The following is a 27,398-nucleotide window of genomic DNA, read 5'->3' as shown; positions in this document are numbered from 1 at the left end:
CACTCCCGCCAGCTTTTTTTTACCCTTCTTGTTGATCTTCTCCTCCCTCCCTCTTTTGCTCTGCTTTTCATGCTGTCTGCTCAAGTATTCCTCTAATCTCCTCTAATCTTTCACTATTGATCTTAAATTGTTGACACTGAAGCTGCATTAAGACGACACAGAGGGGGAAAAGCAACTTTTCATCTCTCTCTCTCTCTCTCTCTCTCTCTCTCTCTCTCTCTCTCTCTCTCTCTCTCTCTCTCTCTTTCTCTCTTCCTGCCTGGGCTCTTGCCTCATTCTATCATCTTATCTCGTTGTCCTCCTCCTTACGCCTGCTAGTCCAAGTCCATCCGCTCTGGAATTCAGCCGTTTTCAGAAGTTTTCAGCTCGAGCTCATCACAGAGGTAGGAAAAGCCTTCATTCATCCCACCGCTGTGCTACTCAGTTTGTTTGCTTGGTGTTTTTGTCTTTCCTCTTTCCTCTTCACGTTTTTGGCGCTCACTGCATCCCTTAGGTGGTCTACCTGAGTGCCCATTGCCGCTGCTCTCGCTCTGTATGTAGAGTTTGTTATTCTCTCTTATATAGAAATCTCCCCATGTGACATGCCCAACGGTACCCCCTCCACCCATGCTGTTGGTTTAGATATCTGTGACTTATCTGTGACTAGATAAGTAAAACATGATAGCATGGATGTGCGCGCACACATTGAGCCATGCATCTTATTAGAAACAGTGCATCATGGGTTCTGTTTCTTCTCCGCATACAGTATGTAGGTATACTCTCTCTCTATAAATGCTAGCACATAATAGGCAGGTGCAGACTAACGTGGGGTTTGCTGTAATATTGTCATTTGCAACACTACAATTTTATCAGGATCTGTATTCATAAATAACACTATAATCTTGGTGTTGCAAATGACATCAGGATCTGTATTCATAAATAATACTATGATTTTACTGTTGTAAATGACATCAGGATCTGCATTCATACATAATCAGACCCTCAGTGTGGGGTAACTCATCTGGAATTAGATTTGTGTTTGCTTTGTACTGTTTAGGCATCAACTTTACAACAAAACAAAAAACAACTTTTTCAAAATACAAATTGACATGTGGTTGAAAACACAGAACGGACCTGATAAATGCATGTTTTTGGACTAAAATGTACAGGTTGTATTTAAGACTGCAAAATGTACACCCCTGCAAAAAAAGGATTATAATATGATTGCTTACTGTGAAGTCAGTTTGGAGTGAATAATTGATTAGTTCACAGAACTATATAGTGGTCACATGAATAATGAAGTGAACATAATAGTCATTTAGTGAAAAGATGAGGCCAATCAGAAAATCTGAACGTTGTGATATATAATATATAAATAACACCCATGACCCTTTGATTTTTAAATGTCATATAAACTATTATACTGTAATTTATAGTCATGTCACTTCCTCATCGTTCATTTTGAATTAACGCTCACATCATATGCTTTTCTATGTTATAAATCGCTTAAGCGCTTTCGTTCCATCACAGTGTCTGGGCAGCATCAGTTATTTCTTCTAGTGCGACTCTACAAGAATCCCATATTAAATTATTAAATCGGATAGGAAAAGGCTAGCGTTTGGAACAGCAGGAGAAGATGACAAAGAAACGCGATTCCAGGAGAATGAATAACTGCAAGCAGAGACCAAGAGGAAGCGAAGGAGCAGGGTAGATGAGTGGCATCAGAAGTGACTGTGAGGAGGAGGCAGGGAGAGAGAGTGATGGTGGTTGGGGATTGGCTCACAGTTTTGCTTTCTTCTTTTTTCCGTTTTGCCTTTTTTGTTCCCAGGATGTCGTCTGCCAGCCTGCGTGTGTCGCATTAGACTAATTTGCTTTTGCAAATAATAGCATTTGTATAATATATATTTATTCCAGGTTATAGCTCCCAGTGTCCGTGTAGTTCTCATGGAAGTAGCGTTTCTGCTATTGTCATGTATATTAGTAAATTGGCGTTATTATAGAGTATTATAGAGTATTACTATTATGGAGTAGATGCACCATGTGCTGCCCTTCTTCATGCAGAGATGTGAACAGCACGGTAACAGCCAGCAGCGTAACAGACCAGGACAGCTGTGATGACAAAACTGCCCTTGGTCTCTGATGCTTTAGCTCAACACTTCTGTCCTTCGAACTGAACCTGCTAGTCTCACCCACAGACTTATCCCCAAGCTGTTCTGTCACTGCATTAGATTAGAGGCACGTGCTGCTGATCCTCTGGAGCTGTTGTTGTCCTCTGTGGTTGTAGTGGTTGATGTCCAGACTGTCAGTCCGTCCCAAACATTTGCAGTTTGCCTCGTGATTTTATAATTATGTGCAGCTGGTGTGCCAAAGTAAGATTTACTGACCCTCTCCATCCTCTCATCCATGAATGTGCTAATTAAGGACAATTGACCCCACTGACATTCCCATTTTTCCAGGCCAGTCAGAGTTTATATTCTCTGTATACTGTCAACACTCCCAGATCCTTTGGAGGATCTTAAGGAGCCATGCAAGCGTACGTCACAGTGACATGGACCTTTGAGGCATTGAGTCATTTCACCCAGCCAAGCTGAGAAAAGCACTGTGCTGTTTTGTTCTGGTGCTGCGATGGTTCCTTCTCTGTTGACATGTTTCTCAGTTATTTGATAGTACCTCCTGGAACTACCTGCAGGAACCTACCTGCGTGAACCTACCTGTGTGAAGTTTTCTTGGTCAAGATTTTAAGCACAATCTGTCAGTGCTGCAGATGCAGCTGAGATGCCTGACAGAACAGCTTGGTCTGCAAAACAAAAGAATCTTCCCTCCTCAAAGTGGGATAAATAAATGTCTTTTCTGGAAACATCTCAGTGCAAATGAAGACTTTTCCACCCTCTAATTATGCTAGTCTTCATCATAGCATGCACGTTGCCTATTATTACAACTTTACGTTATCTTCCCTTTCTGCTTTTATCATTTAATTTTTACCGGATCTGAACCTATATTAATATTTGAAAACCAGTCTCAGTGTCCAACCTTGTGGCTTGGCCCCTTGTAGCAGCAGACCACACCACCTAGGCCAATGCTAACAGACCACACCACCTAGGCCAATGCTAACAGACCACACCACCTAGGCCAATGCTAACAGACCACACTACCTAGGCCAATGACTGTGTGTATCTCTGCTACAGATGTGTGACTGTCGACATCGGCTAATAACCGGAGGTCTCATTCATCGTACTGCTGGTCCCTCGCAGATATATATGCAAAAAATTCACATCCCGTTTTACATTCTCAAACTGAACTGAACTTTAGTGCTGCTGCAGTTGGATTTTGTTATTGCTGTTGGTGTTTCCATTTCAAGATCTGAGATGGTGATATTTTTGTTCAAATGTCATCCAGAAGTCTAGGTAGGACTTTTTCACAATGGTGGTGAATGATGTGCGTGGTCACCGCATTGTTCTTTCTCTAATCATAGCATATCAGTGCTCCCTCACTGCAGGCCTGGGCAGGACCACCCAATTATAAAGTGTCAGATTCCCTAGAGCATCATAATGTGGAAGACAGGCTAGAGCAGTGGGTTCCCACAGCTAGGTGGCACCTAGAGACTGCTGTGTCTGCCTTTGTAGCATTTCCAACAGTGCTTGGTAGATCTTATATAGTAGACACTTAGACTAGATACGTACTGCAGTGTTTTGGTTAAAGTGTAGGTTATGTCTTACAAAGTGAAGCTAGCTTTTTTCGTTTAATGTATTTTAACTCAGTTCTATAAAATAACTTTTTCAAATAGTTTTTTTTTTGTCGTATCAATTGATTAGCATGTCTCAGGTTTCAGTGTTAAAATATATCCCTATTGGCTCTGAAAAGTTCATCTGCACAGTCATAGCATTACAGGTTTGAACTAAGGATAAGCATGAAGTGCTGATTCAGATTCTTTTTTTTGTATTGGGATTGCACATCTTTTCATGGCTCTTCAGGCATGATTTTAAATGGAGAATGAACTAGTTATCTACGCATCAACATATTTCATCTAACTCTTACAAGCGTAGCCAAGTTGCCTATTATATTCATAAAATGTATTTCACAAAAATACAAAAAAGTTCACTTACGAGCCTCAGTCCAGGAGTGTAATTCTTGGTATTTGGCTGTTGAGAACAGTGCCTTTGGACAGTTTGAAATACATCATCACCATGTCCCAACTGGGCAAAGCCATCTTCTCATAGCCCTTGATGGATGGTATAATAAACACTATACCCAGGCTGACTATGGTCTTCATGCCCCAGTGGATTGAGCCTATGAGGGTTTTATTACTCCAATGTTTTGGGAGGAAAAATCGCATGTGCTAAGTGCTTTATAAAGGTACTGGGTAATAATCTGTAGCACTATATACTATAGCAGAGTGTATCAGAGTTTTGTATAAATTGAAGCCTGTTAAGAGTTTTATCTGGAACACCAATAAAGAAGAAATAAAATAATGAGGTTTGAAATAGCTAATGGCATTAATAAGTGTGTTGAGGTCGAGCAATTTTATGAAGGTCAAGGATGCAATTTTAACATGTGATATGATATATGGCTCAAAGGTGAACAAAGTGTCAAATAATACACCAGCAGGCTTAGCACGGCTTAGCAATCACACTTTCTGTACAGCTATATAAATCAAACTGTCAACAGGTGCCAAATCATTGGTATTCGTAGTGCTAAAATGAATCAGATGTACTGATTGTGAAAATGAAAATCTGAGAACGTTATCATGGATGATTTGGCAAAGTGAAAAAGAGAAGACCCAGAACCAGTCCCTGGGGCACTCCTCCAGTAACTGGACCAGAACAGATTGTTTAGAGTACAATATATTTAGAAAATAAAGTTTATTTGACAATGTCAGTTCACTTTTATGTCAGATCACTAGTGTTGTTAGTCTCAATTTAGCTCATTTAATCACCTGTCATTAGTTGGTTCCTATTAAATGAGAGCTGAAACCTTAACATGAATATTTCCCTCTGTCTGTTTTTACAGCTAGATGACGGTACAGAAAGGAAAAAGAATGACCATCTCCATTCAGGAGCACATGGCAATTAACGTTTGCCCCGGGCCCATTCGACCAATCAGGCAGATCTCTTCTTACTTTCCCCGCCTCTCCCCTACATCCTCGCTTTCTGATTCGCTGTCGCCAAACCAGGCAGGGTTACCATCTGCAACAACTCCAGCTGGAGGAGAGGCAGTGGCAGCAGGAGGTGGTCTCCTCTCTCCTCTGTCTCTAGGAGTGGCGGGAGGTGGAAGGACACTGTCTCTGATGGGTAGTATGGACACTTCCGTGGAGATTGACAGCGGTGACAGCGATGATAACAGTGAGTGTGATGTGCAGACTGTGTCTCCAGACTGTAGCTGTGGAGAGCTCGTCTCCATCAGGTCTTACATGCTCTGCAGTGACCTTTTTATACCCTCGCCTCTCTGTGGAGCTGAGTGGGCTGTGTTTGGTTGCTCACATGCACATTAAAGTGATCAGTTCTGAAAATACTGACATGCATTGGAAACGCACTCCCTTCTCCCCGAGGATTGCTGCTGTTTGTCCAGGTGTAGTAGCTGTGCTGCAGGAGGTGATGTAGTCGCACTACAGGAAGTGATGTAGTTGTGCAATGAGAGGGTCACTCTTGTTCTCATTCTGATACAACTGCATCAGATCATAAAGGGCTTGAAGACTAGCTGATGAAGTATCTCATGACGGAATGCTAAAGATATCTAGGATGGGATTTTAGCAACACTTCAGTACCAAATACTGACACTGGCATATAACACAAAATGGGTGCAATCACGTTTTTTCTGAATGTGGCTTCAGTTTCTGAATTGATCAGAACAGTATAAATACATGATGGAAATCTTAATTGTGTCAAATAAGGCCATATCTCTTGAAAAGTATAAAACTTGCTGCTTTGCTATGTGCTGTTATGTAAGAAATGTATTGACTGAGTGATGTATTGCTGTGGTTGTTCTTTGCAGCATCTCTAGGTACCCTGGAGTTTGATCTGCTCTACGAGTCAGCCAGCAGTTCACTGCACTGCACTCTTCTCAGAGCCAAGGTAATCACACTGCTCCTGATGGTTATGTGATGTCCATGATGTTCCATAGCTGTTGCCTATAGAATGACTTTAACACTGGATACTGCTTATAGTGGATTAGGAGTTGGAATTAAACTCTGCATGGTAGTAGATGTCCATTGAAAGGAAGAGTATCTCAGCCTTTCCCCAGCATATCAATTCAGGTTCCTAAATGACTCGGATTTCATCCACAATTAAAGGTAGTCTATTCTGGGAAGGAACAAAGTGTTTTTCCAGGTCAGAGGAGAAAGTGATTGTAATTTCCTCAATATGCCAGTAGATATCAACAGTTACTCCCGGCTGCCGGAGTGTTGCGGCCAGAATTGGGCAGGTTGTGTCCAGCACCCCGACAATACCCCGACACTGCTGTATAATGACACCGACACTCTTGAGCCAGTGAATGTGTGCCTATTCAGAGGAGATACTATCATGTATACCGAACATGATGCCAGAATAATTTAAATACACTGACTGTTAGCATGATGTCCGAGTGTTTACCCATCTGTGTACCCATAACCCAGCTCCATCTCTCTCTTCCCTTCTCTCGTTCTCTCTCTCTCCCTCCCTCCCTCTCTCTCTCTCTCCCTCCCTCTCTCTTTCTCTCTCTCTCTCTCTCTCTCTCTCTCTCTCTCTCTCTATGTCTCTCTTTCTGTTAAAGGGTTTGAAGCCCATGGACTTCAATGGTTTGGCTGACCCTTATGTGAAGCTGCATCTGCTCCCTGGTGCCTGCAAGGTCTGTGTAACGTTGCTGCTGGCCCGAGTGCCGCAGGGCGAGGGGCAGGACACACAGACTCCCTTGACAATGTGTAACATTTAATGACATAAAGCACATACAAAAAGGGTGGCACTCACACTCAGCACTAACGGAAAACATAACTGTACACTTAGCGTTAAACATAGAACACTGATACATTATTTGACGATTACACAGAAACAACGTTACGGCTGGAATACTCAGGATTGAAACATAAGTAGCGACAGTGACCAACAAAGTGAGCACACACGGACACGAGACATTTAACGTTAAACCCTGCGCACGTATGTGCAATCCCGAGGGGGTGTGGTTACAACACAAACAGAACATGTGGATCCCCCTGCACGCGGCGGGCTGTACCACGTTACTTAAGGGGGGGGAACAGTCCGTGACAGTCTGATGTACTTCTTCTTCTCTCTGTCACTCTCCTACTGAACATTTAAGTAACCATGACACTCTAATAGTGTCACTCTTCATGTCCAATCCCACTGAACGGCCAAGTAACCACGACACTCTAATAGTGTCACTCCATGTCCAATCCCACTGAACGGCCAAGTAACCACGACACTCTAATAGTGTCACTCTTCATGTCCAATCCCACTGAACGGCCAAGTAACCACGACACTCTAATAGTGTCACTCTTCATGTCCAATCCCACTGAACGGCCAAGTAACCACGACACTCTAATAGTGTCACTCCATGTCCAATCCCACTGAACGGCCAAGTAACCACGACACTCTAATAGTGTCACTCTTCATGTCCAATCCCACTGAACGGCCAAGTAACCACGACACTCTAATAGTGTCACTCTTCATTTCCAATCCCACTGAACGGCCAAGTAACCACGACACTCTAATAGTGTCACTCTTCATGTCCAATCCCACTGAACGGCCAAGTAACCACGACACTCTAATAGTGTCACTCTTCATGTCCAATCCCACTGAACGGCCAAGTAACCACGACACTCTAATAGTGTCACTCTTCATGTCCAATCCCACTGAACGGCCAAGTAACCACGACACTCTAATAGTGTCACTCTTCATGTCCAATCCCACTGAACGGCCAAGTAACCACGACACTCTAATAGTGTCACTCTTCATGTCCAATCCCACTGAACGGCCAAGTAACCACGACACTCTAATAGTGTCACTCTTCATGTCCAATCCCACTGAACGGCCAAGTAACCACGACACTCTAATAGTGTCACTCTTCATGTCCAATCCCACTGAACGGCCAAGTAACCACGACACTCTAATAGTGTCACTCTTCATGTCCAATCCCAGTGAACGGCCAATTAACCACGACACTCTAATAGTGTCACTCTTCATGTCCAATCCCACTGAACGGCCAAGTAACCACGACACTCTAATAGTGTCACTCTTCATGTCCAATCCTAGTGAACAGCTAAGTAACCACGACACTCTAATAGTGTCACTCTTCATGTCCAATCCTAGTGAACAGCTAAGTAACCATAACACTCATGTTATGGCCAAAATAATGCATGGCTTTTACCCCCAAAGGAACTGCGCTGTTTTAACAGGGATACACCATGCTATCACTGATTCCCATGGTTATGGCGTGAGTCTATGGCATAGTGCTATGGCATAGTGTTGGGCATAGTTATGGTTTCATTATAATAATCTACACTTGTTTAAGTCTTTATGGAACAGTGTATTTAAAACAATATGGAGTACAGAAAATTAGAAGTAGAATAAACAGAAAAAACACAGTATATTGTACGTGTTTTTTCCTTTGCTGAAGTTCTATTAATAATTCCATTAATAATAAATAATCACCTGAAACTGCGAGTTTATTACCGCTGTCAGAAACCTGCCAAAATCCATCCTGTGAGTTTGACATAGTGAGCTCTGGATCAAAGCGTTTTAGATAGTTTACTCTAGAACACCCCGTGGCTGTCCAGATGTGGCTGTCCAGGTGATGGGTGGGCACAGCGCGAGGGTCACATTGCCCTGTAATTTTCGAAACCTTAGTCCCAGTCACTTCCAGTCTGAGACGACTCTGTTCATTAACTTACAGCTACCAGCCAGAATAGTCATTCAGCCTAACACATGTGAGAACTACACAATGGTATTACATTGTTAAACAAATGATAAGAAATTAGATTGTTGTCAAGACATATATTTCTACTTCCAATACTGTGAAAACACTATTCAGACTCCTTCATTATTAGATCAAAAGTTTATAAACAAATAAGTCATTTGCAAACAATCTTTAGTTTTTAAAACCCCCAACTACTAAACAAGTCTTGATAGTATTGATGTGAAAAGCAAAGTTGGTGTTTTGTCTGTGCCTATAATTCACCTGGCCAGCTTGATAGGGGTCATAGCACACACACCCCCACAAAGTGTATTTCAAGCATCAGACCAAGCAGTGTGGAAAAACACTGTGTCCTGTTCCACGGTCTCTGGGCCACATGGTGGGAAAAAGTAGAACCCTTCAAAACACTTGACTGACATGCTTCCTGGAGTTTGTCTCATTAGTATCAAGTAAAAATACTCTTGCAACCCACAATCACACTGTCCAATTTAGTGCAGCTGGTGACATTTGAGGTGTTTTCAGTGTCAGAGTTATTTATTTTAGTATCACTGTCAGTTGGTCAGAAAGCAGTCTGTAGTTTTCCTTAGGTTTACATGACAAATAAACTGCATCTTAATCCTCCAGAATGGGCCACCCATTGACATTTTCTCTAGTTTTGACGCAGATGTTCCAATATTTTCGATCAGTTTTTCATCGTTTTTTTTATCACTTTCTCCTAAAAATTCTCATCTTCATGCCCTTTGACGATGCCCTGATGATGCCACAACCGTCTGTGGCTGGGGGCCTGAGACAGCTTATAGCTGTGCTCTTGGAGAGGGAGGTGTGGCATACTCACTCTTCCCTGTCATTCACAGCAGCACTGGCCAATCATGGGTGTCTGTGAAATGATGCATCAGAAAGTTATTGATAGCACTGTCCTCTGAGTTTGTTACTCTGCCCCCTGAGGCTACATGAACTGCACTTAGAAAATATGCTGAAATTGCCTGCATGTGCCTTGGAGGAAGCACGTGACAACCCTCGCCCTCCCGGATTGGCATAAGAGATTAAAAAAAGGTTTTGTGCACTGGTATATGTACTTTAGCCTGTAACTTTTGCAAAGGACAAGTATCAGGACTCTGACATGTAATGCTCAGTTTTGCTGTGCGTTTGTGATTATTCTGACACTACGCGATTGTTGAGTCTAAGATGCTGATGATACTGATAATGTTTGCCTATGCAGGCGAATAAGCTGAAGACTAAGACTGTAAAGAACACCTTGAATCCTGTGTGGAACGAGACTCTAACCTACTGCGGCATTACAGAGGAAGATATGAGCAGAAAAACACTCAGGTAGCCTATACAATACTTCTCTCTACCCCCCCCCCCTTCTTTCCTTATATCTCTAACCTCCTCTCTCTCTTTCTCTCCACCTCTCTCTATCTCTCTCTGCCTCCTTATTTCACTTTAATAATTCTTTCTTTTCACTTTTTACATCCCAGTTAATTGGATAGTTTTAATGACTGCCAAGAGGGCACTGTCAGTAAATACAATGGGCTGCGAATTTCAACATTAAGGTAGTGAGCCTCTTTTTAACTCACATGCCTAAACTTTACCTAAAGGCCTAAAGGACTCTGGCCTCCTCAAAGGATACAGAACTTTGCTTTTAGTTCACCTTGCAAGCAGATCAAGCAAACTATCCCCCTGGGGTAGCACGCCCCAAGTGTTTATCACTCCTCCTGGGGTAGCACGCCCCAAGTGTTTATCACTCCTCCTGGGGTAGCAGTCCCCAGGTGTTTATCACTCCTCCTGGGGTAGCAGTCCCCAGGTGTTTATCACTCCTCCTGGGGTAGCAGTCCCCAGGTGTTTATCACTCCTCCTGGGGTAGAACTGCCCGAGGGTTAACAGACCCCCTGAAGTTGCATTCCCTAAGGGTTAATATTCTCACTGGACTAGCACACCCCAAGGGTTAACACTCCCCCTGGGGTAGCACTCCCCAAGGGTTAACACTCCCCCTGGACTAGCACTCGCCAATGGTTAACACATGCCCTGAGATAGTACTTGCCAAGGATTAACACCCATTTCAAAAAGCACTCCTCAAGGGTTAACGCTCCCCATGGGTTAACACCCCCCCCCCCCCCCCCGGGATAATTATACTCCTGCTGTGTCTGAAAGGGAAAAAGAAATGAAAAGCAAGGCTTTGTAAGAGGTGCCGCCCATCTCTTCAGCACGGCTGCAGATGCTCTTTCTGTTTCTGAGTGACTTACTGCTGTTGGACCAGCTGGCAGTGCCAGTAGCTTCGAGCAGCATAGAAGGAGCCAAAAAGATCTGTCTGCCTGTCTGTCTCTCTGTCTGTCTGTCCTCCATGGGTCAGACTCCCCTGTTCTTCTATGACACAACAAAAGGTCTGGGACCACTCGCGGCACTTCTGGAGTTCGTCCAAGCACGGCTTCCTATCATCCCTGTTTCACCCACCCAACAGCTGGCAGACACTGCGCCGTTATGTTTTGGTTCTGCCAAGGTGTTTGTGTGCTGATATATGAGCTGTCTGCAAACACTCGAGAAATTCTTGGACTCTACAAACCACATTCACTGAAGGAAAAGGAAGTGCTTTGTAAAAAGGTTGGCTTGCAAGGATCCTTGTTGATAGTAACATACTTACTTAACACACATTTAAAAAACAATGTTGCACACAGTATAAAAGAGTACAACTTGCCAATAAGAAAAGTTCTGCTTCATCTAAAGTTAACAAATGCCCTTACAGGAACCTATCCCAGTCAGTGATGTACCCCAGAATTACAGCAGGCACGTGCAGTAGCACCTCCGTCTCGGAGTTTCTCAGAGAAGCATAGTGGCCTACCTAAGCTGGCCTACCTAAGCAAAGAGATATCCCATAGTACACTCTGCTTTTCTCTGACCTTGCAGTCTACTGCCCTGAAAGTCAGCACTCTGAGTGAAGACCAGCCAAACCAACATCTGTTCTGTGGGTCCAGCCACATGAATCACAGCACATGTGGACCTGCTGGATTTGCTGGACCACTGGCACCCCATGTCTACTGGGCCATCACAGAATCTGTGACCTTCTGTCACAACTACAGAAATGCAGCATGGCATTCTAATTCTGGGTCACCTTCCACTGTGGGGGCGAATGGCGATTGGTTTCTGCTGCTGCTTGTCGGCGCTGTTTCCAGATGATGCACCCTCCACCATGCATTTATGAACTTTGTGAGTCCATTTATGAGTCCACCACCTATCACTGAAGAACCTCCTGTCTTGAACATGAAGGTGAATGTGGTAGATGCGGGTGGAGCTGGGGGAGGAGCAGTTGGCTAGGAGTGGCTGGGAGTTGACTTGGGCAGGGTGCCTGTTCCTCATTCTCCATCACCATTTCCTGATTGGATCAGCCTGTGAGCCCCACCCACAATCAGGTATAGATGCCAGTCAAGATGCCCTGGTACACGAGTAAACTTCCTGAGCTCTTTGTGAGTTTTCTCTCAAGTGTTTACAGTGGAAACCTGACTCTGGGAATGACGACTGCCCGTGGCTCACCTTCCTAGCACAGAAGATGCCTTTGCAGATAGTGAACCAGGAGCTGACAACCTGCTACATGCATGTCCAGATTCTCTCTGTGCTGAGCATGCTTTTCTTAACCAAAATGCTCATGAATATGGCAGTTAGTGTTCACAATAAGGGCTGAATTTCCACATTCTTCCCATCATGCTTTTCACTGGGCTACATATATAAGGTTCCATCCCTCTCATATCATTTGCCCGTGACAACTGCACCCTTGTGTATGTGCTGGGGCAAAGACACATGTCATGTTGTATCAGATACATGTTAGATAACAGATAGATGTTACTGAGTGTTTGTAACGTTTGGTGACATCACTGTTGTGGTGACATCATTGACACACAGTAACACAGTAATTGCTTGTTGGTTGCTGTCATTTGTACTGTGTAATTTTAGCACGCAAGAGAAAGGTTTTCCTAGGAATCCACACTGTGAGTACAGTGCTAAAATACGAGTGTCCTCAAAAGGACTTCTTCATCCGATTTGTGCATTGTAGAGATTTGATAAACTAATGAATTTTGTGTATTAAAGGTGCAGTTAGTGTTTGGCCTTCTTTTCTAGACATCCTGCTGATATCCTCTCACCATACTCTCCATCATCCTCTTGTTCTGCCTCCTTCTCTGTCCTCTTCTTCTTTTCTGCTCCTCTCTCTCCTCCACTCTTCTCTCATCACTTCCAACTGTAGTGACAGATTGAGGTCAGAATGACTTCTTTGGGGCATTTAATTTCACTGACCCTTGGAGAGGTTGTGAGTTGTTTGTGTGTGTGTGTGTGGTAGTAAGAGAGAGAGAGACAGAGGGCTTGCAGGGCTAGCCTAGTTAGACTGCTCAAGGCTAATAAGAACTTTGCAATATATAGACACAAACTACACACAAACAAACAAACAAACATAAGAATTTTTGTAGTAGCTGCACTTTATTGACTGCAGGAGTTCCAAGTTACTGACAAACCATAAGTAAGCATTTTAGTTGTATCTCCTCACAGAGCTTTTCTTTATTATGAACAGTTGTATATGTAGTGTTGTGTACGTGCACTCTTTATATAATAACCAGCCTTTGTTTAATCAGTGATATAGTTTTTCAGTGCTGCACTAGTGGACTACATTTCCCATAGTGACTCCATGACTCTTTGTGGCACATTTTCTAAAGGATAGAAAAAAATAGCCACACCTTATTAACAGATAATAGTGAAACTAATGGAACAGTGACACTGTGATGTTAGAAACAGTCTCACTGAGGTTTGGCCAACCATGCCCAGTGTTACATGACAGTTTGAACTGACTTTACTCACTCTGTGCAAAACAATCACAGTAGTGATGTAAATATTAAGGTACTCCAAACACATTGGATAATTTCATTAGCAATGCCTCACATGATTAGCTTTCCATTTCAAATGTGAAGTTCACTCTGTAAGGCTTTTTTCACATTCAACAAAGTGATAGGTTGGTATAAAACACATGAGATGCACAGTTGACAAATTCTCCTCCAAATCAGCTGCTCTGCATATATAAATTGCCATTATCACACTGGTCTCTCTCTCTCTCTCTCTCTCTCTCTCTCTCTCTCTCTCTCTCTCTCTCTCCCTCTCTCTCCCTCTCCCTCTCTCTCTCTGCCTCTCTCTCCAGTATAAGTGAGTCTGTGAGGCCAAATTTTTATGTTCCACTGGGATGACAGGGTAGCTGGCAGCAAATTGCCAGCCAGTTCTAAACAACCATCGCTTGCTCCGTTTCCGGGGGCAATGCTTGTCTGGCACGCTCTGCCTGCTCTCTCATGGCTAGACAGTTCCAGAAAGGGGGTGAGGTTTGTGGGAGGGCTTGGTATAAAATAAAGAGAGTGTCTGGACAAAGAAGAGCCTGACTCACAGTTTGAGTACGCAGAATGCTCAATTAAGGTCTGCATATTCTTCCTCTTTGTTTCTGGCTGTCTTCGGTTGGCGTACTTTCTTGTGTGAAGCCAGACTGATATGTATCATGACTTGCTTTAGGACCATGAGGAGACTGAATATTCTGGGCTAGCTTGGCTCATACTCTGGGCTAGCTTGGTCATTACTCTGGGCTAGCCTGAGCAATACTCTGGGCTAGCCTGGTCTGTACTCTGGGCTAGCTTGGTCCATACTCTGGGCTATCTTAGTCCTTATTCTGGGCTAGCATGGTCTATACTCTGGGCTAGCCCGATCTGTACTCTGGGCTAGCCTGGTCCATACTCTGGCCTAGACTGGTCCATACTCTCATCTAGCATGATCTATACTTTGGCTTAGCCTGGTCCATACTCTGTCCTGCACTGACCCATATTCTAGCATAGAGTAGAAGAGTGCTGATTTAATAACCCAGACTCCACTGCTTCAAGTCAGAGGTCTAAACTCCAGAGACAATGTGCCATTACTGTGATTACTGTTATAGAATAGAATGACCAGAGGAGGTGCTAAGAGAGTGTTAGTGGGGCACAGTGGCAGTACAGGCTATCACATGTCCATGTGCCAGAAGAAAAGAAGAAGAAAACAAAGATTAACTGACCTCCCCACGTGTACCTTTGACCACCTCACGTGTACCTCTGACCACCTCACGTGTACCTCTGACTATCCCATCTGAACCTCTGACCAACCCACATGCACCTCTGGCCACCACACTTGTTACTCTGACTACCACAACTGCAGGAATCTTTGGCACACAGCACTAATTTAAAACCTACAGAGTTCACTTAATAAGTTCAGCCTAATAGCAAAGTTACAACAAACTACTCCAGTGCACATGTTATACTCAAGGAGACACCATTAGTATAGTGAGGAGGAGCTAGTATGAAGCTGTCGTCCAAAACAGAACCAATTAGAAAAACAAAAATAGATGGTAATGCAATGTAACAAAACATGAGGAACATATAGGGCTCCAGCACAGCTTTTATCTGCTTCAAAAGATTGCTTTAAATGTTTCATTTAACTAGATAACACATAATGAGCAATGGACAAGCTAGCTAATTAAAACTGATACAGTTAGCACACTAAAGATAAAGCCCATTCTGCAGTTCTTCTGAGTGGTCTGTGCCTAATTCAAATATCAAAAGAATAAACATCATTGTGATTAGATGAGAGAAATAGCACATTAATTCAGTTTAAATTGTGGTTGTGATTTATGTCTTTTATGATGAATATTATTTGTGATGTTGTTTTGAATGCATTATCATTGCCTTGCTAAGTAGCAACATGATTGACCAGTTCCTGTGCAGCCTCAGTTGATGTTTACTAAGAAGTGATTGGCTAGTTCTCCTTAATATAATCAATCCTCATCTAAATTCTAACATTTCAGTTCTCAAGTGAAAGACTGAAGGTGAATAACATAACAAAACAATAATAAAGGAAGATGGAATAGAGAATAAAAATAATGAATAATGGATAATTTAATTTATTCTGGTCTTTAAAGGACCTGCCCTTTGGTGACTGGTTAAAAGCAAAAAAACAAAACAAAACAAAACAAAAACTAAATGCTGTGTTTGGCTGAGCAACTTTTTATGACTTTTTTCATTGTAACACCACAAGGCAGTGCTGAATAAGTAATTGCTGTCAATTTAATTCTGATTAGCCTGTGCCTAAAGGCCCTGGTTTATAAAATGTTTCTGAGTCTTACAAAACAAACACACACACACACACACACACACACACACACACACACACACACACACACACACACACACACACACACACACACACAGCCTACCCAGGTACTGCCTTCAGTGATCAGCTAATGAAGTAGATCATGATGGAATACTCAGCTTGTGTGGGTGTGGTGTGGGTCTGTTACAGTTTTCCTATGTAAATGATTCAGATTTTAGAATAAAAATGTAATTTGCTACACAAGTAAATACATCAAATTGTTATTTATTATTATATGGTCGATCTAAAATGGTATGACAGTGTGCATCTTAATGCATCTTTCTCTCTCCCTCTTTCTTGCTCTTTCATTTTCTGTCTCACTCTCTTGCCCTCCTTATGTCTCTGGTGCTCCTCTCTCAGGGTGACTGTGTGTGATGAAGACAAGCTAACACATAACGAGTTCATCGGGGAGTTGCGGGTGGCCCTTCGCAGAGTGAAACCTGACCAACCCAAGCACTTCAATGTGTGTCTGGAACACCCGCCCCCTGTGAGTGTGTGAGAGTGTCTGCATCTGTGTGTGTGCGTCTGTGTGTGTGTGTGTGTGTTTATGTCTGTGTGTGAGAGGGTCTATGTGTGTGTGTTCGTGTGTGTGTGTGTCTGTATGAGAATGTCTAGCATTGGAAGTCTGTGACTCAGGATGATCAGATGAGGCCAACACGACATATGAATTATTCAACCACTTTCTCATTTGTGATGAAGGTGAAGGCAGAGAGGTTCATGAGGAGGATAGAGAGAGAGAAGCAAACAGAAGACATGCATCGATTAGACTCCTTAAAGCCCAATTAGGACTGGCTGAATCTTTAAAACAACCACTGCTGAATACTGTGGCAATAATAAGAGACATAATGACTATGGGCAAAGCCAGCACGTTCTGTATTCTGCCGTGGCTTCTCCTGTTGCTTGCGGGTTACAGATGCTTCTGCTTGTGATTTTAATTGTAAAGAAATAAAGACAGAAAGACATAAGGAACAGCAAGTAAAACAACAAAGCAAATAGCAGCAAGGATCAATTTCCAGATGTAAGTGAAAGTCACCTAGCACTCCGCAAAAACCCCAAAAAATAAATCATGCTAACCGATCCACATTAGATTACACTTGTTATTAGCGGTGTCAGCTGGGTGCAGTAACTGCTTTACACTAACAGCCTGCTATCTGCCCCTCAGCTCGCGTCCCCTACTGCTATGAGCTCCGCACTCAGGGGAATCTCCTGCTACCTCAGAGAGGTAAAGCCTCTCTCTCTCTCTCTCTCTCTCTCTCTCTCTCTCTCTCTCTCTCTCTCTCTCTCTCTCTCTCTCTCTCTCTCGCTCTCTCTCTCTCTCTCTCTCTCTCGCTCTCTCTCAGTTTGTTAATGTGTTTTGTTCCACCTCCGTATCAGTAATGGTCCATTTTGGCCTGCTGTACTACATCAGCCACTTAAAGACGGACTCAGGCGAGAACACCTCACTGCTCTGTGTCTCGGAGGACAGCAGCTGTCTTTCCTCCTTCTGTGCTTCCTCCGTCTCCAGCTGCTTTTACTTTAGCGGCCCGCTTCCCGTTAATTAGCCAGACGAGCGCAGGAAGAGGTCTAATAAATAAAACCAGCAACGAGAACGAACAGTGGGGGAACGTGAGGAGGAAGCAGTCTTGTCTTAAACAAAGGAAAGTTTATAGATTAGTTGAAGAGGGTGGCAGTAATGGGAATTTATTCATTTGTAATTGTCTCACCAGCAATAAAACCATTTCGCAGGACAAACCGAATCTGAGGGACTTGTGATGAACTTCTAGACTGGGAGTCGTACTTGTTTACTGGCATGCTGTTGGCATGGTCTAAACATTCCCAGTTAGAGTGACTGACCCGACAGGATATGTTTTCGTGATACGTCTGCGAGCTGCGAGACGTCTCACGGGACACCGAGCACTATGCGTGCATCTGAAGAGTAACGTGCCACTGGAGGGCTATAAATACGCGCAGCTGTAGGTTTGACACTGCCGTAGTCACGAGTGACTCACTCCCTGTCATGCTCATCTCCTCGGGCCGTCTCCCTCCTCATGTGTCCCCGAGCTTATACCCACCCCTCCATCTGCTATCCAGTCGTCTTCTTTCTCAGTTTATTACAACACGATGCGGGCTCGGATCTGAACCTGTGGTGTTTTCAGTGGCTTGCTGAGCTGATAGTGTAGGGGAGGCACAATACGAGGAAACGTATTATATGGCATTGCTGAAGTCAGTCAGTCAACTTTATGTTTAAAACATATTTAAAAGAAAACAAAGCGTCGTACAATTTTAAAACAAACACATTAAATAAGAAAATGTAGCTTTCTTAAAAGTAAAAATAAAAAGAATAGCAAAAATACTAAAACGATAAAACAAATGAGTAAAACGAGCATCATGCAAAGGAAAACCAAAGTAGGAGTTTACCTGGACACACACCTAAATGTTTAAATCTCAAACGACTGGGAATATAAATGTTTTTAAATTAGATTTAAAATCATGAAGTGTGGAATGTGAAGTATTGAGTGAGACCACTCCCTAACAGATCACTTACATTCTCCAACAGATCACCAGCATTCTCCAGTAAAATAACAAATGGCACACAAATGGTAAAGTTGAACTGATAGCCAATGCTTGTCAAATGCCATCACTTTTAAATGGTTTAAACAATTATATGATCACTGCTGTGTACATACCTTCTGATGCTAATACCACAATTGCCCTGAGTCTTCTGTTGGATGTCATTAATGAACAACAGACTGTTTACCTAAACAGAGTTTTTATAGTAGCAGGTGATTTTAATTGCCTAATAAGGCAAAGACTGTATTGCCTACATTTTAACCACATGTTCAATGGCCAATGAGTGGGAAATATACACCCAATCATGTCTACAGTAATATTAATTCTGGGTTAAGCTTTAACCCAGACTTGACCATATTCAAAGATGATATTATTGATAACTACACCTTCAAAATCCCATTTTACATGATATGTTATATGGACATTGTCACCACAACAAAATGAATTCTCGTCCTTCCCAATAATAAACCACGTTTCATAAAACATGTCCGACTCCAGATGAAGAACCGTAACAGAGCTTATAATTTAGGTGACAGACAGCAGTACAGTATTGCCAGATTGGAACTGATGAGGAATATCATAGATGCTAAAGCGACACAGTACAGAAAGAAGACTGAGGGTTACTTTGATTACACACAGAGTGCATGGCAAGGCATAAGATCCTTCACAAAACAAAACATCATCACCGACTACCAGCAGGAGTAACGCCTTATTGGTGGAACAGCTCAACCACTTCTTTGGTCAGCATGAGAAAAGGTTTGAAGGGTGCTACAACCACTACAACAGCTACAGACATGAGCCACCTCATATTACAGTCTGCAGAGGTAACGTAATATAAACACTAAGAAGTAAATAAATATATAATATAAACACTAAGAAGGCTGCTGGACCCAATAGCATACCCAGGATGGGTTCTTAGAGAATTAACTGCAATTTTACAGATATCTTCAATCTTTCCTTAGCACTGCATGCTATACCTACCTGTTTTCAAACATCCACCATAGTGCCAATTCCTAAGAAGGTTGTAATAACCTGCCTCAGTGACTATAGGCCAGTGGCCCTAACAACTATAATCATGAAGTACTTGTAGAGGCTGGTCCTTAATTTAAATTGTAATCCACATTACAGACACCTACTATGGACCCTCATCAGAATGTGTATAGAATGAACAAGTCAACAGATCTGATCTAATGTAATCTAATGTAATCTAATCTAATCTACCAGCATTCTCCAACAGAACACTAGTATTCACCACCAAACACTAAGATTCCAATGTTGGCAGGAAATGCTTAAAAAATAATAATAATAAAACAAGCCACATTAATCCGTTTGAATGGGAGAAGAGTTTTGTAAGTCTTCCCAGCTGGGAGCAGCCCCTTAACCCAGTGATTAAGGTCGGTGGTGTTGGGTTGGTGAATACTCTGACGTGCATGCGGTTCACACCTGAAACCATGCTGTATTTTTCAGCAGCATCTGAACCATGGTACACATCCATGGGACTTGTGGGACTGACATTATTATCTTATGTATAGGTTACCCAAGAGTATCTGAGTGAATTACTTTCACTGACACCACAGAAAAACGTGTTAAAAACAATTAATTGAATATGAAAGAAAAAAACAGCACACAACCCACTTTAAACAAAAAAACCAACAGGTTCGGGGCGTCGGGCAGGTGTAGCCCACAGATTCCCCTGGTTGATGGGGTCGGTAGTGTGTACCTCACAGATTCCCCTGATTCAGCGCATTGGGCATGTGTACCTCACAGAGTCCTCACACTTTCCAAATCTTTTGAAAGGCCACAGGGAGCACAGCTTCAGAGGGAGCTTGATTGCTATTCATGTAATTCAGCGCAAAACTATTGAGGTTCTACAAGGAGGAACTCTGGAAATTTGAATTGTCTTTCCCAGCGTCATTGTTTTTGGAAGCACAGAGCTCATTGTTTTTGGAAGCGCTGAGAATTCATCACATTGACAGATCTACAAGGTACTATAGAGGCATATGGGTAAAAGAAGTGAAGCTGAATTAGCCTAAATGTGGTGAAGTCTAAGATGAAACAATGGCTTTCTCATTCACAGCTTGGATTCAGCGTACTAAAGTATTGAATGCATTCAGTACAAGCTCAGTTTAAAAATAGAATTTCTTTAATTATGCCCACTATATAGTGTAATGGCTACATTACGACATTGCGCAACTTCTACAACATTTAATAGATGCTGTGTGTATGTGTGTGATTTGTATTGTGTACGTGGTGCATATGCCTGTGGGTATGTTTGCGATGTGTGTGTGTGTGTGTGTTTATGTGTGTGTGTTCACACACACGCAGTGGGAGAGCGAGCAGCAGCGGAGTCTGGAAGAGCGTGGCCGTTTGTTGTTGTGTCTGCAGTTCCTGCCTCCGGCCCCGCTACCCGAGGGCGGAGACGTTGCCCCGGAGGCGAAGGAGCGGGCCAAGGGTGGCCTGTGTGTGGGCGTCCGCCGATGTGCCCACCTGGCTGCCATGGACGTTAACGGCTTCTCCGACCCCTACGTCAAAACGTGAGTACATTCAGCCACCTCCTACATCTGTGCTGCGAACTGTGGTTCTCATGGACCTGAGACCACTCCTGTAGTGCTGAGTTCAGACTGCTCATTAAAGCAGAAGACGTTTGGTAATGACCTTGTGAACATTAAACTGTATCTGTGCGCAGGTCAGAGGGGGGGGATTGTAATGTTATGTTTAGTCTGACCTGGGAAGTGTAGAGTTTAAAATGGATGCTTATGGCCTGTGTGGACCATGTGAGGGGAGTTTGACAAACTGTGATACACATCAGACAGAAAAATTTGTCTATATTTACCTGAAGGGCATTCAGTTTCTTGGGAGGTGCATTAAGATTGACATTAAGGCTGGCATTAAGGTTGGCATTATGGTTGGCATTAAGGTTGGCATTATGGTTGGCATTAAGGTTGGCATTATGGTTGGCATTAAGGTTGTTGTTAAGGTTGGGGTAGATGTTAGCATTAAGGTCAACATTAAGATTGGCATTAATGTTGGTGTTAAGGTTTGCATTATGGTTGGCATTCAAGCCTTACTTCACCAAGCACAATGCCAAGCATCAGATGGAGTGGTGTAAAGCATGCTCCCACTGGACTCTGGAGCAGTGGAGACGTGTTCTGTAGAGTAACGAATCTAGCAATCTGATGGATGAGTCTGGGTTTGGTGAATGCCAGGAGAATGTTACCTGCCTGACTGCATTGTGCCAAATGTTTGGTGGAGGATTGATAATGCTATGGAGTTGTTTTTCACGGACCTGCACAGACCTGCACAGAGCCCTGTCCTCAATCCCACTGAACACTTTTGGGATGAACTAGAACTGAGATTGCAAGCCAGGCCCTTTTGTCCAATAGTATTTTAACGTAATTGCATGAACAAGGTTCTAAAATGGCCCGTGAAGACCAGAATGTTCTCAGGTTTGGGCCTGTGTGCTGTGTCAATCTGCATGTCTGCTGCTCTACATGGAGAAGAGCTGCAAGAGATGTTGAATAATCTGACTGTGAGACTTCACAATAATGGGAAAGGATACAGGAAGATTGGTCACGAACCAATAATCTTTTGAAACACAGTTGCAGCAGTAATCAGGAAGCATAGAAACAAGGTGTAGTAGCACTAACCAGCGCTGGGGTGACCATCCTTCTAAAATGACCCCATGGACAGTCTGCTACCTGTTCCGTTTGCTATATGCTTAGCCTGCTAACTGTTTCGTCTGCTATCTGCTCAGTCTAGCAGTAGAAGCCGAAGTTTCTGTTACAGCTCAGACAATGCAATGGACATATTATAAAGTCAACCTCTATGGACAACATCCAAGAAAATAATCACTGATTATTATATATGAAATATAATTTATATATATTATATAAATAGTCACTGATTAAATTTGGCTAAAGAACATGAAAAGAAACCTGATTAGTGGGAGCCCATTCTTTGGTCGTATTTGTTCATCTCAGATAGAGTCCAGCGTGTTTGGTGTAAACATGGCCAGGACTACCACAGTGAAAGCTTGGCATAGGGGCTATCTGTGAAAATCAGAGTTGCTGTGATGGCTCAGTATAAAGGACATTGCATAAAGTCAATCTCTGTGAACAGCATCCAAGAAAAACATTGGCTTTCTCTCTGGCACAAAACTGCAATATTAAACCTTGCATGAAACATGGACATGATAAGAAGTCTGATGACTACTGTGAGCACATTCTTTGGTGAGATGAGACCAGGATAAATGAGTTCAGCTTAGATGGAGTCCAGCGTGTTTAGTGTAAACATGGCCAGGACTACCACAGTGAACGTACAGTCCCGACAGTGAGGCAAGGAGGGGTAGTGTGATGATATGGGGCTGTACGAGTGTAAGGTGTTGGGGAGATGACATTTATAGATGGCACCATGAGTCCCTGTGGATATACCAAAATACTATATGACAGATGACTCCCAGTCGCCAGACGCTTGGCAGAAAAAGAATATTCATGAATAAAGATCCAAAACACAAAAAGAGTTTCTAAAGGAGAAAAAAAACTATGACCTGGCCAAGTATGCTGCCTGACTTGAATCCAATAAAAGAAATTAGGGGTGTTTTATATTAAAAGATATAGCAACTCAGCCCCTCCACTAAAGAGCAGTTGAAAAAAAGAAGTCCCTGAAGAACAGCAAAGCATCTCTCCAGAAATATGTGCAACACTGGTCAATGAGGAGTTATATAGTTTAAAATAGTTTACCATGATTTTAATACAGTAAATATAAACTATTGTTCTTTAATTTTACAAAAGAGCAAATGCCCTCCTGCTCAACTTGTAAGTACTGCAGTTACTGTAAGGTGATACCATTTTAAATCATTTGACATTTAAATTATATTGCATAGGGTTGTATTCACTTCTGTTGCATACTATATTCAGCAGGGCTTTGACTGCAACACGCACACACACACACAAACACACACACACACACACACACACACACACACACACACACACACACACACACACACACACACACACACACCATATCTCTTCCCTTTTCTCTGTGTGTGTCTTTTTCTCTCATTGGTGGCTGAAGCTCTGAGATTATTGTGAGGTATGCACAGGCACGTGTGTGATCTCAGGTGCTGAAGAGGATCAGAGTTGGTAGCCAGTGAGCAGAGTGGCTCTAGATGTGCAATCTATGGCATTAATAATGGAGAATCTCTCTCTCTGCCTCTGTCTGTCTCGCCCCTCTGTATCTCTCTATCCATCTCTATCTCTCTCTGTCTCTCTCTCTCGCTCTCTCTCACACGCACGCACGCACGCTTGCTCTCAATCACAGGTACCTCAAACCAGACTTGAAGAAGAAATCAAAACACAAGACTGCTGTTATTAAAAAAACACTGAACCCTGAGTTTAATGAGGTATGCATGTATGTGTGTGTATGTGTGTGTTTGTGTGTGTGTATGTCTTCATGTTCACATATACTCAGGAGACATAATGCATGTGTTTACATAAGTGCTTTGTATTTTGTTAAACAAAAGTGTATTTTGTTTAAGTAAAAGTAAAATGGGGCAAAAGGATATCATTACATTTATTGTGGCTTAATCTGTAATAATTCATTCTTTGCACCTAAATATCATACCTAAATATAACGGTCTATGAAATGTTTATGCATTAACATGTCAAGTAGTTGTGCAACTTTGTCATTTTGTTATGTTATTTTGTTATGTCTTTCTTATTCTCCATCCCTATGCATCTTGGCTCTTATCTCTGCAGGAGTTTTTCTATGAGATCACGTTAAATGAGTTGGCATCCAAGACCCTAGAGGTCACCGTATGGGACTATGATCTGGGAAAGTCCAACGACTTCATTGGTGAATCACCCCTCTAGTTCGCGCTCCACAAGCTTCAGTTGTTCACCTAACTTAAAGGAGTGGTTTACCCAGAAATGTGGCCTCCTGACCATTCATGCATTCTAGGGAATGCTAGAAATTATGCATGAAGTATAAGCCTATTGTTAATTGTTTTCTAAAACTATGTAGGTAACTGAGAAACTTTTCAGCGTATTATTTTCGTACTGTTCTTCCAGATAAGTGTGATCATTTGGCAAATAACTGAAAACTCAACATTTTTTTTAGGAGTGAATGCCTGGCTCTGCTCTCTTCAGCACATTTTGTTCAGATGATTAAACATAGATAGTCAGTCCCAGGCTTTGAATAGAAGGCTGATTACATGTGTGTGGTCATGAATATCACTGCCCCTCTAGAATGCCAGCAATAATTACATGTTTCATTCTCTGCTTGTGTCTCCCAGGGGGTGTGTCCATTGGCTGTCATTCACAGGGTGATGCACAGCAGCATTGGATAGACTGTTTGAAGAACAAGGGCATGAAAGTGGAGCGTTGGCACACGTTGACCAATGATCTGCCAGGATCTACATTCCAGGAGTGATGACACCAGCGTACTTGGCCATCTACAGGCCAGCTTTATTAACTGGCCTGTTTTCTGATTGGTCATTATGTCAGCTAGCAACAGATGAGCATGGATAACTGGCTGGAGCTATATAGTATGAGGTAGAATTATCCCCATATGGATGAATGTCACATGGCTTGGGGGAACAATTCTCATTATTTTTTATTTACTCCTCAAATCTTCAGAATCTCTGAGATTTTGACATCTGGGGCTTTCTTTCTGTTCTGCTCTGCCACCCTAATTCCTGTTTGCAATATTACACATCTGCCATGCAATTAAACCGTGTTTTCAAGGTTAACGGAAATGTTGTTCTTCTACTACGAAATCTTGACTCATTCCAGGATTTACTGTAGAATACTGACCATGTGCAAAGGACTCTTGTTTAAGGGTATGTTTGAAAACTAATACATTTAAAATAACATCATTTTGATTTCTTCGCAATAATCGCTGAATTTCTGTTGCAATAAAGCCCCGCCCTCTTTAACAATGCTTCCTGCAGATGAATTAAAAAGTGGTCTTAAATGTAGACATACAGAGCGGTTTAACTGTGTGACAAAACTGCCATTGAACTCGTGACTGCTCATATTGTACTTCAGTGTTACTCTGTATTGAATAAGACTAAGGAGATGTCCTCACAAATGGTCTGTCTGTCTTTGTATGTAATAAGACTAAGGAGATGTCCTCACTAATGGTCTGTCTGCATATGTATGTAATAAGACTAAGGAGATGTCCTCACTAATGGTCTGTCTGTCTATGTAGGTAATAAGACTAAGAAGATGTCCTCACTACTGGTCTGTCTGTATATGTTGTTTGGTATGCTTGGTGTAATAGTTAGAGCTGGATGGACCTGAGCAGAGGGGCCTCCTCAACAGCTCAGCTCCGTCACTTACAAGACAAATACCCACACTCGCAGCACCGTCACTTACCAGACAAATACCCACATGCTCAGCTCCGTTACTTACCAGACAAATACCCACACTCTTGGCGCTATCACTTACCAGACAAATACCCACACGCTCCGCTCCATCACCTATCATGCGAATACCCACACGCTCAGCTCCATCACTTACCAGACAAATACCCACACTATCAGCTCTGTCACTTATCAAGCGAATACCCACACTCTCAGCTCCGTCACTTACCAGACAAATACCCACACTCTCAGCTCCGTCACTTACCAGACAAATACCCACACTCTCAGCTCTATCACTTACCAGACAAATACCCACGCGCTCCGCTCCATCACCTATCATGTGAATACCCACACGCTCAGCTCCATCACTTACCAGACAAATACCCACACTATCAGCTCTGTCACTTATCAAGCGAATACCCACACTCTCAGCTCCGTCACTTACCAGACAAATACCCACACCCTCAGCTCCGTCACTTATAAAGCGAATACCCACACTCTCAGCTCCGTCACTTACCAGACAAATACCCACACTCTCAGCTCCGTCACTTATAAAGCGAATACCCACACGCTCAGCTCCGTCACTTACCAGACAAATACCCACATGCCATGTGGCAAAGAGCTTTGAGCTTGTTTTTGCATGTGCATTTCTAAAAATGAGTGCATTTCCCAATCATTGTTCAAAGATAATAACATTTTTATAAAGTTTATACATTAATTATGATGGCAACATTGCCCACATGAAGCATTATTCTTACAGTTCACTGTAAACTCAAGTTCACTTTTTGAATAAATGCATACAGTTCACAAAGCTGCTAACTTTAAATTCATAGAGTGCATCTTTGTTCTTTAGCAATTCTCATGTGTTATGATTACACCATAAATAATATACTCCATATCAGATACATAGTTTGTACATTTATATCTCTATTTGATTCTTTATTTTACTGATTGCTTGAATGTTTATTTTATATTATTTGTCTGTAGAATTATTTATGCTATCTGTTCTCCAAAGCACTTACCTTTTGTGAATGGCGCATGCATTTACCTATAAATCATCAGGCCTGTTTCAAAACTAAAATAACAATGATACCATTGCAGCTGCAGTATTACTTTCAAAGTCTGTGAAAAATATACAATTTGTGCTTTTTTGTGTAGATGGGTTGTCACAGTGTCACTGGAATTATGCGTGTATACTTCCTTTTCCTTGTCAGACTTGTTCTGTCTTTCTCAGTTCAAAATGTTTTAATAAAAATAAATGGTTATTTGCTTCAAACATAATTGTAATAGTCCCAAGTAGCTAAAAAAAAAACAATATTTGATCTCACTGTCTTCTGTAGTAATAGTTTGTGTTCATATCAGAAATGTTTTTTAAATGTTTTTACATTTTTCATTCATTTCTCTAACTCAAAGTAGC

The 27,398-nt window shown here is 42.4% G+C and overlaps 1 protein-coding gene across 1 annotated transcript; it reads left to right on the top strand.

Moving 5' to 3' along the window:
* Positions 1 to 27,394, top strand: LOC113576845 (double C2-like domain-containing protein alpha). The gene is made up of 11 exons (XM_035533430.2): positions 1 to 383; positions 4,987 to 5,318; positions 5,968 to 6,047; positions 6,724 to 6,798; positions 10,097 to 10,206; positions 16,426 to 16,552; positions 17,228 to 17,287; positions 20,941 to 21,149; positions 23,938 to 24,019; positions 24,375 to 24,471; positions 24,911 to 27,394. The coding sequence occupies exons 2-11, from the start codon at positions 4,991 to 4,993 to the stop codon at positions 25,045 to 25,047; spliced, it is 1,305 nt and encodes a 434-aa protein (XP_035389323.1). The 5' UTR covers positions 1 to 383; positions 4,987 to 4,990; the 3' UTR covers positions 25,048 to 27,394.
* The last annotated feature ends 4 nt before the right edge of the window (positions 27,395 to 27,398 follow it).

This window comes from Electrophorus electricus, chromosome 15 (genome assembly GCF_041902795.1).
Source record: "Electrophorus electricus isolate QZ-2024a chromosome 15, ASM4190279v1, whole genome shotgun sequence".
In the NCBI taxonomy this organism is placed as follows: domain Eukaryota; kingdom Metazoa; phylum Chordata; class Actinopteri; order Gymnotiformes; family Gymnotidae; genus Electrophorus; species Electrophorus electricus.
The sequence above is the reverse complement of the archived record's forward strand: the minus strand, read 5'-3'. Positions and strand labels throughout refer to the sequence as shown.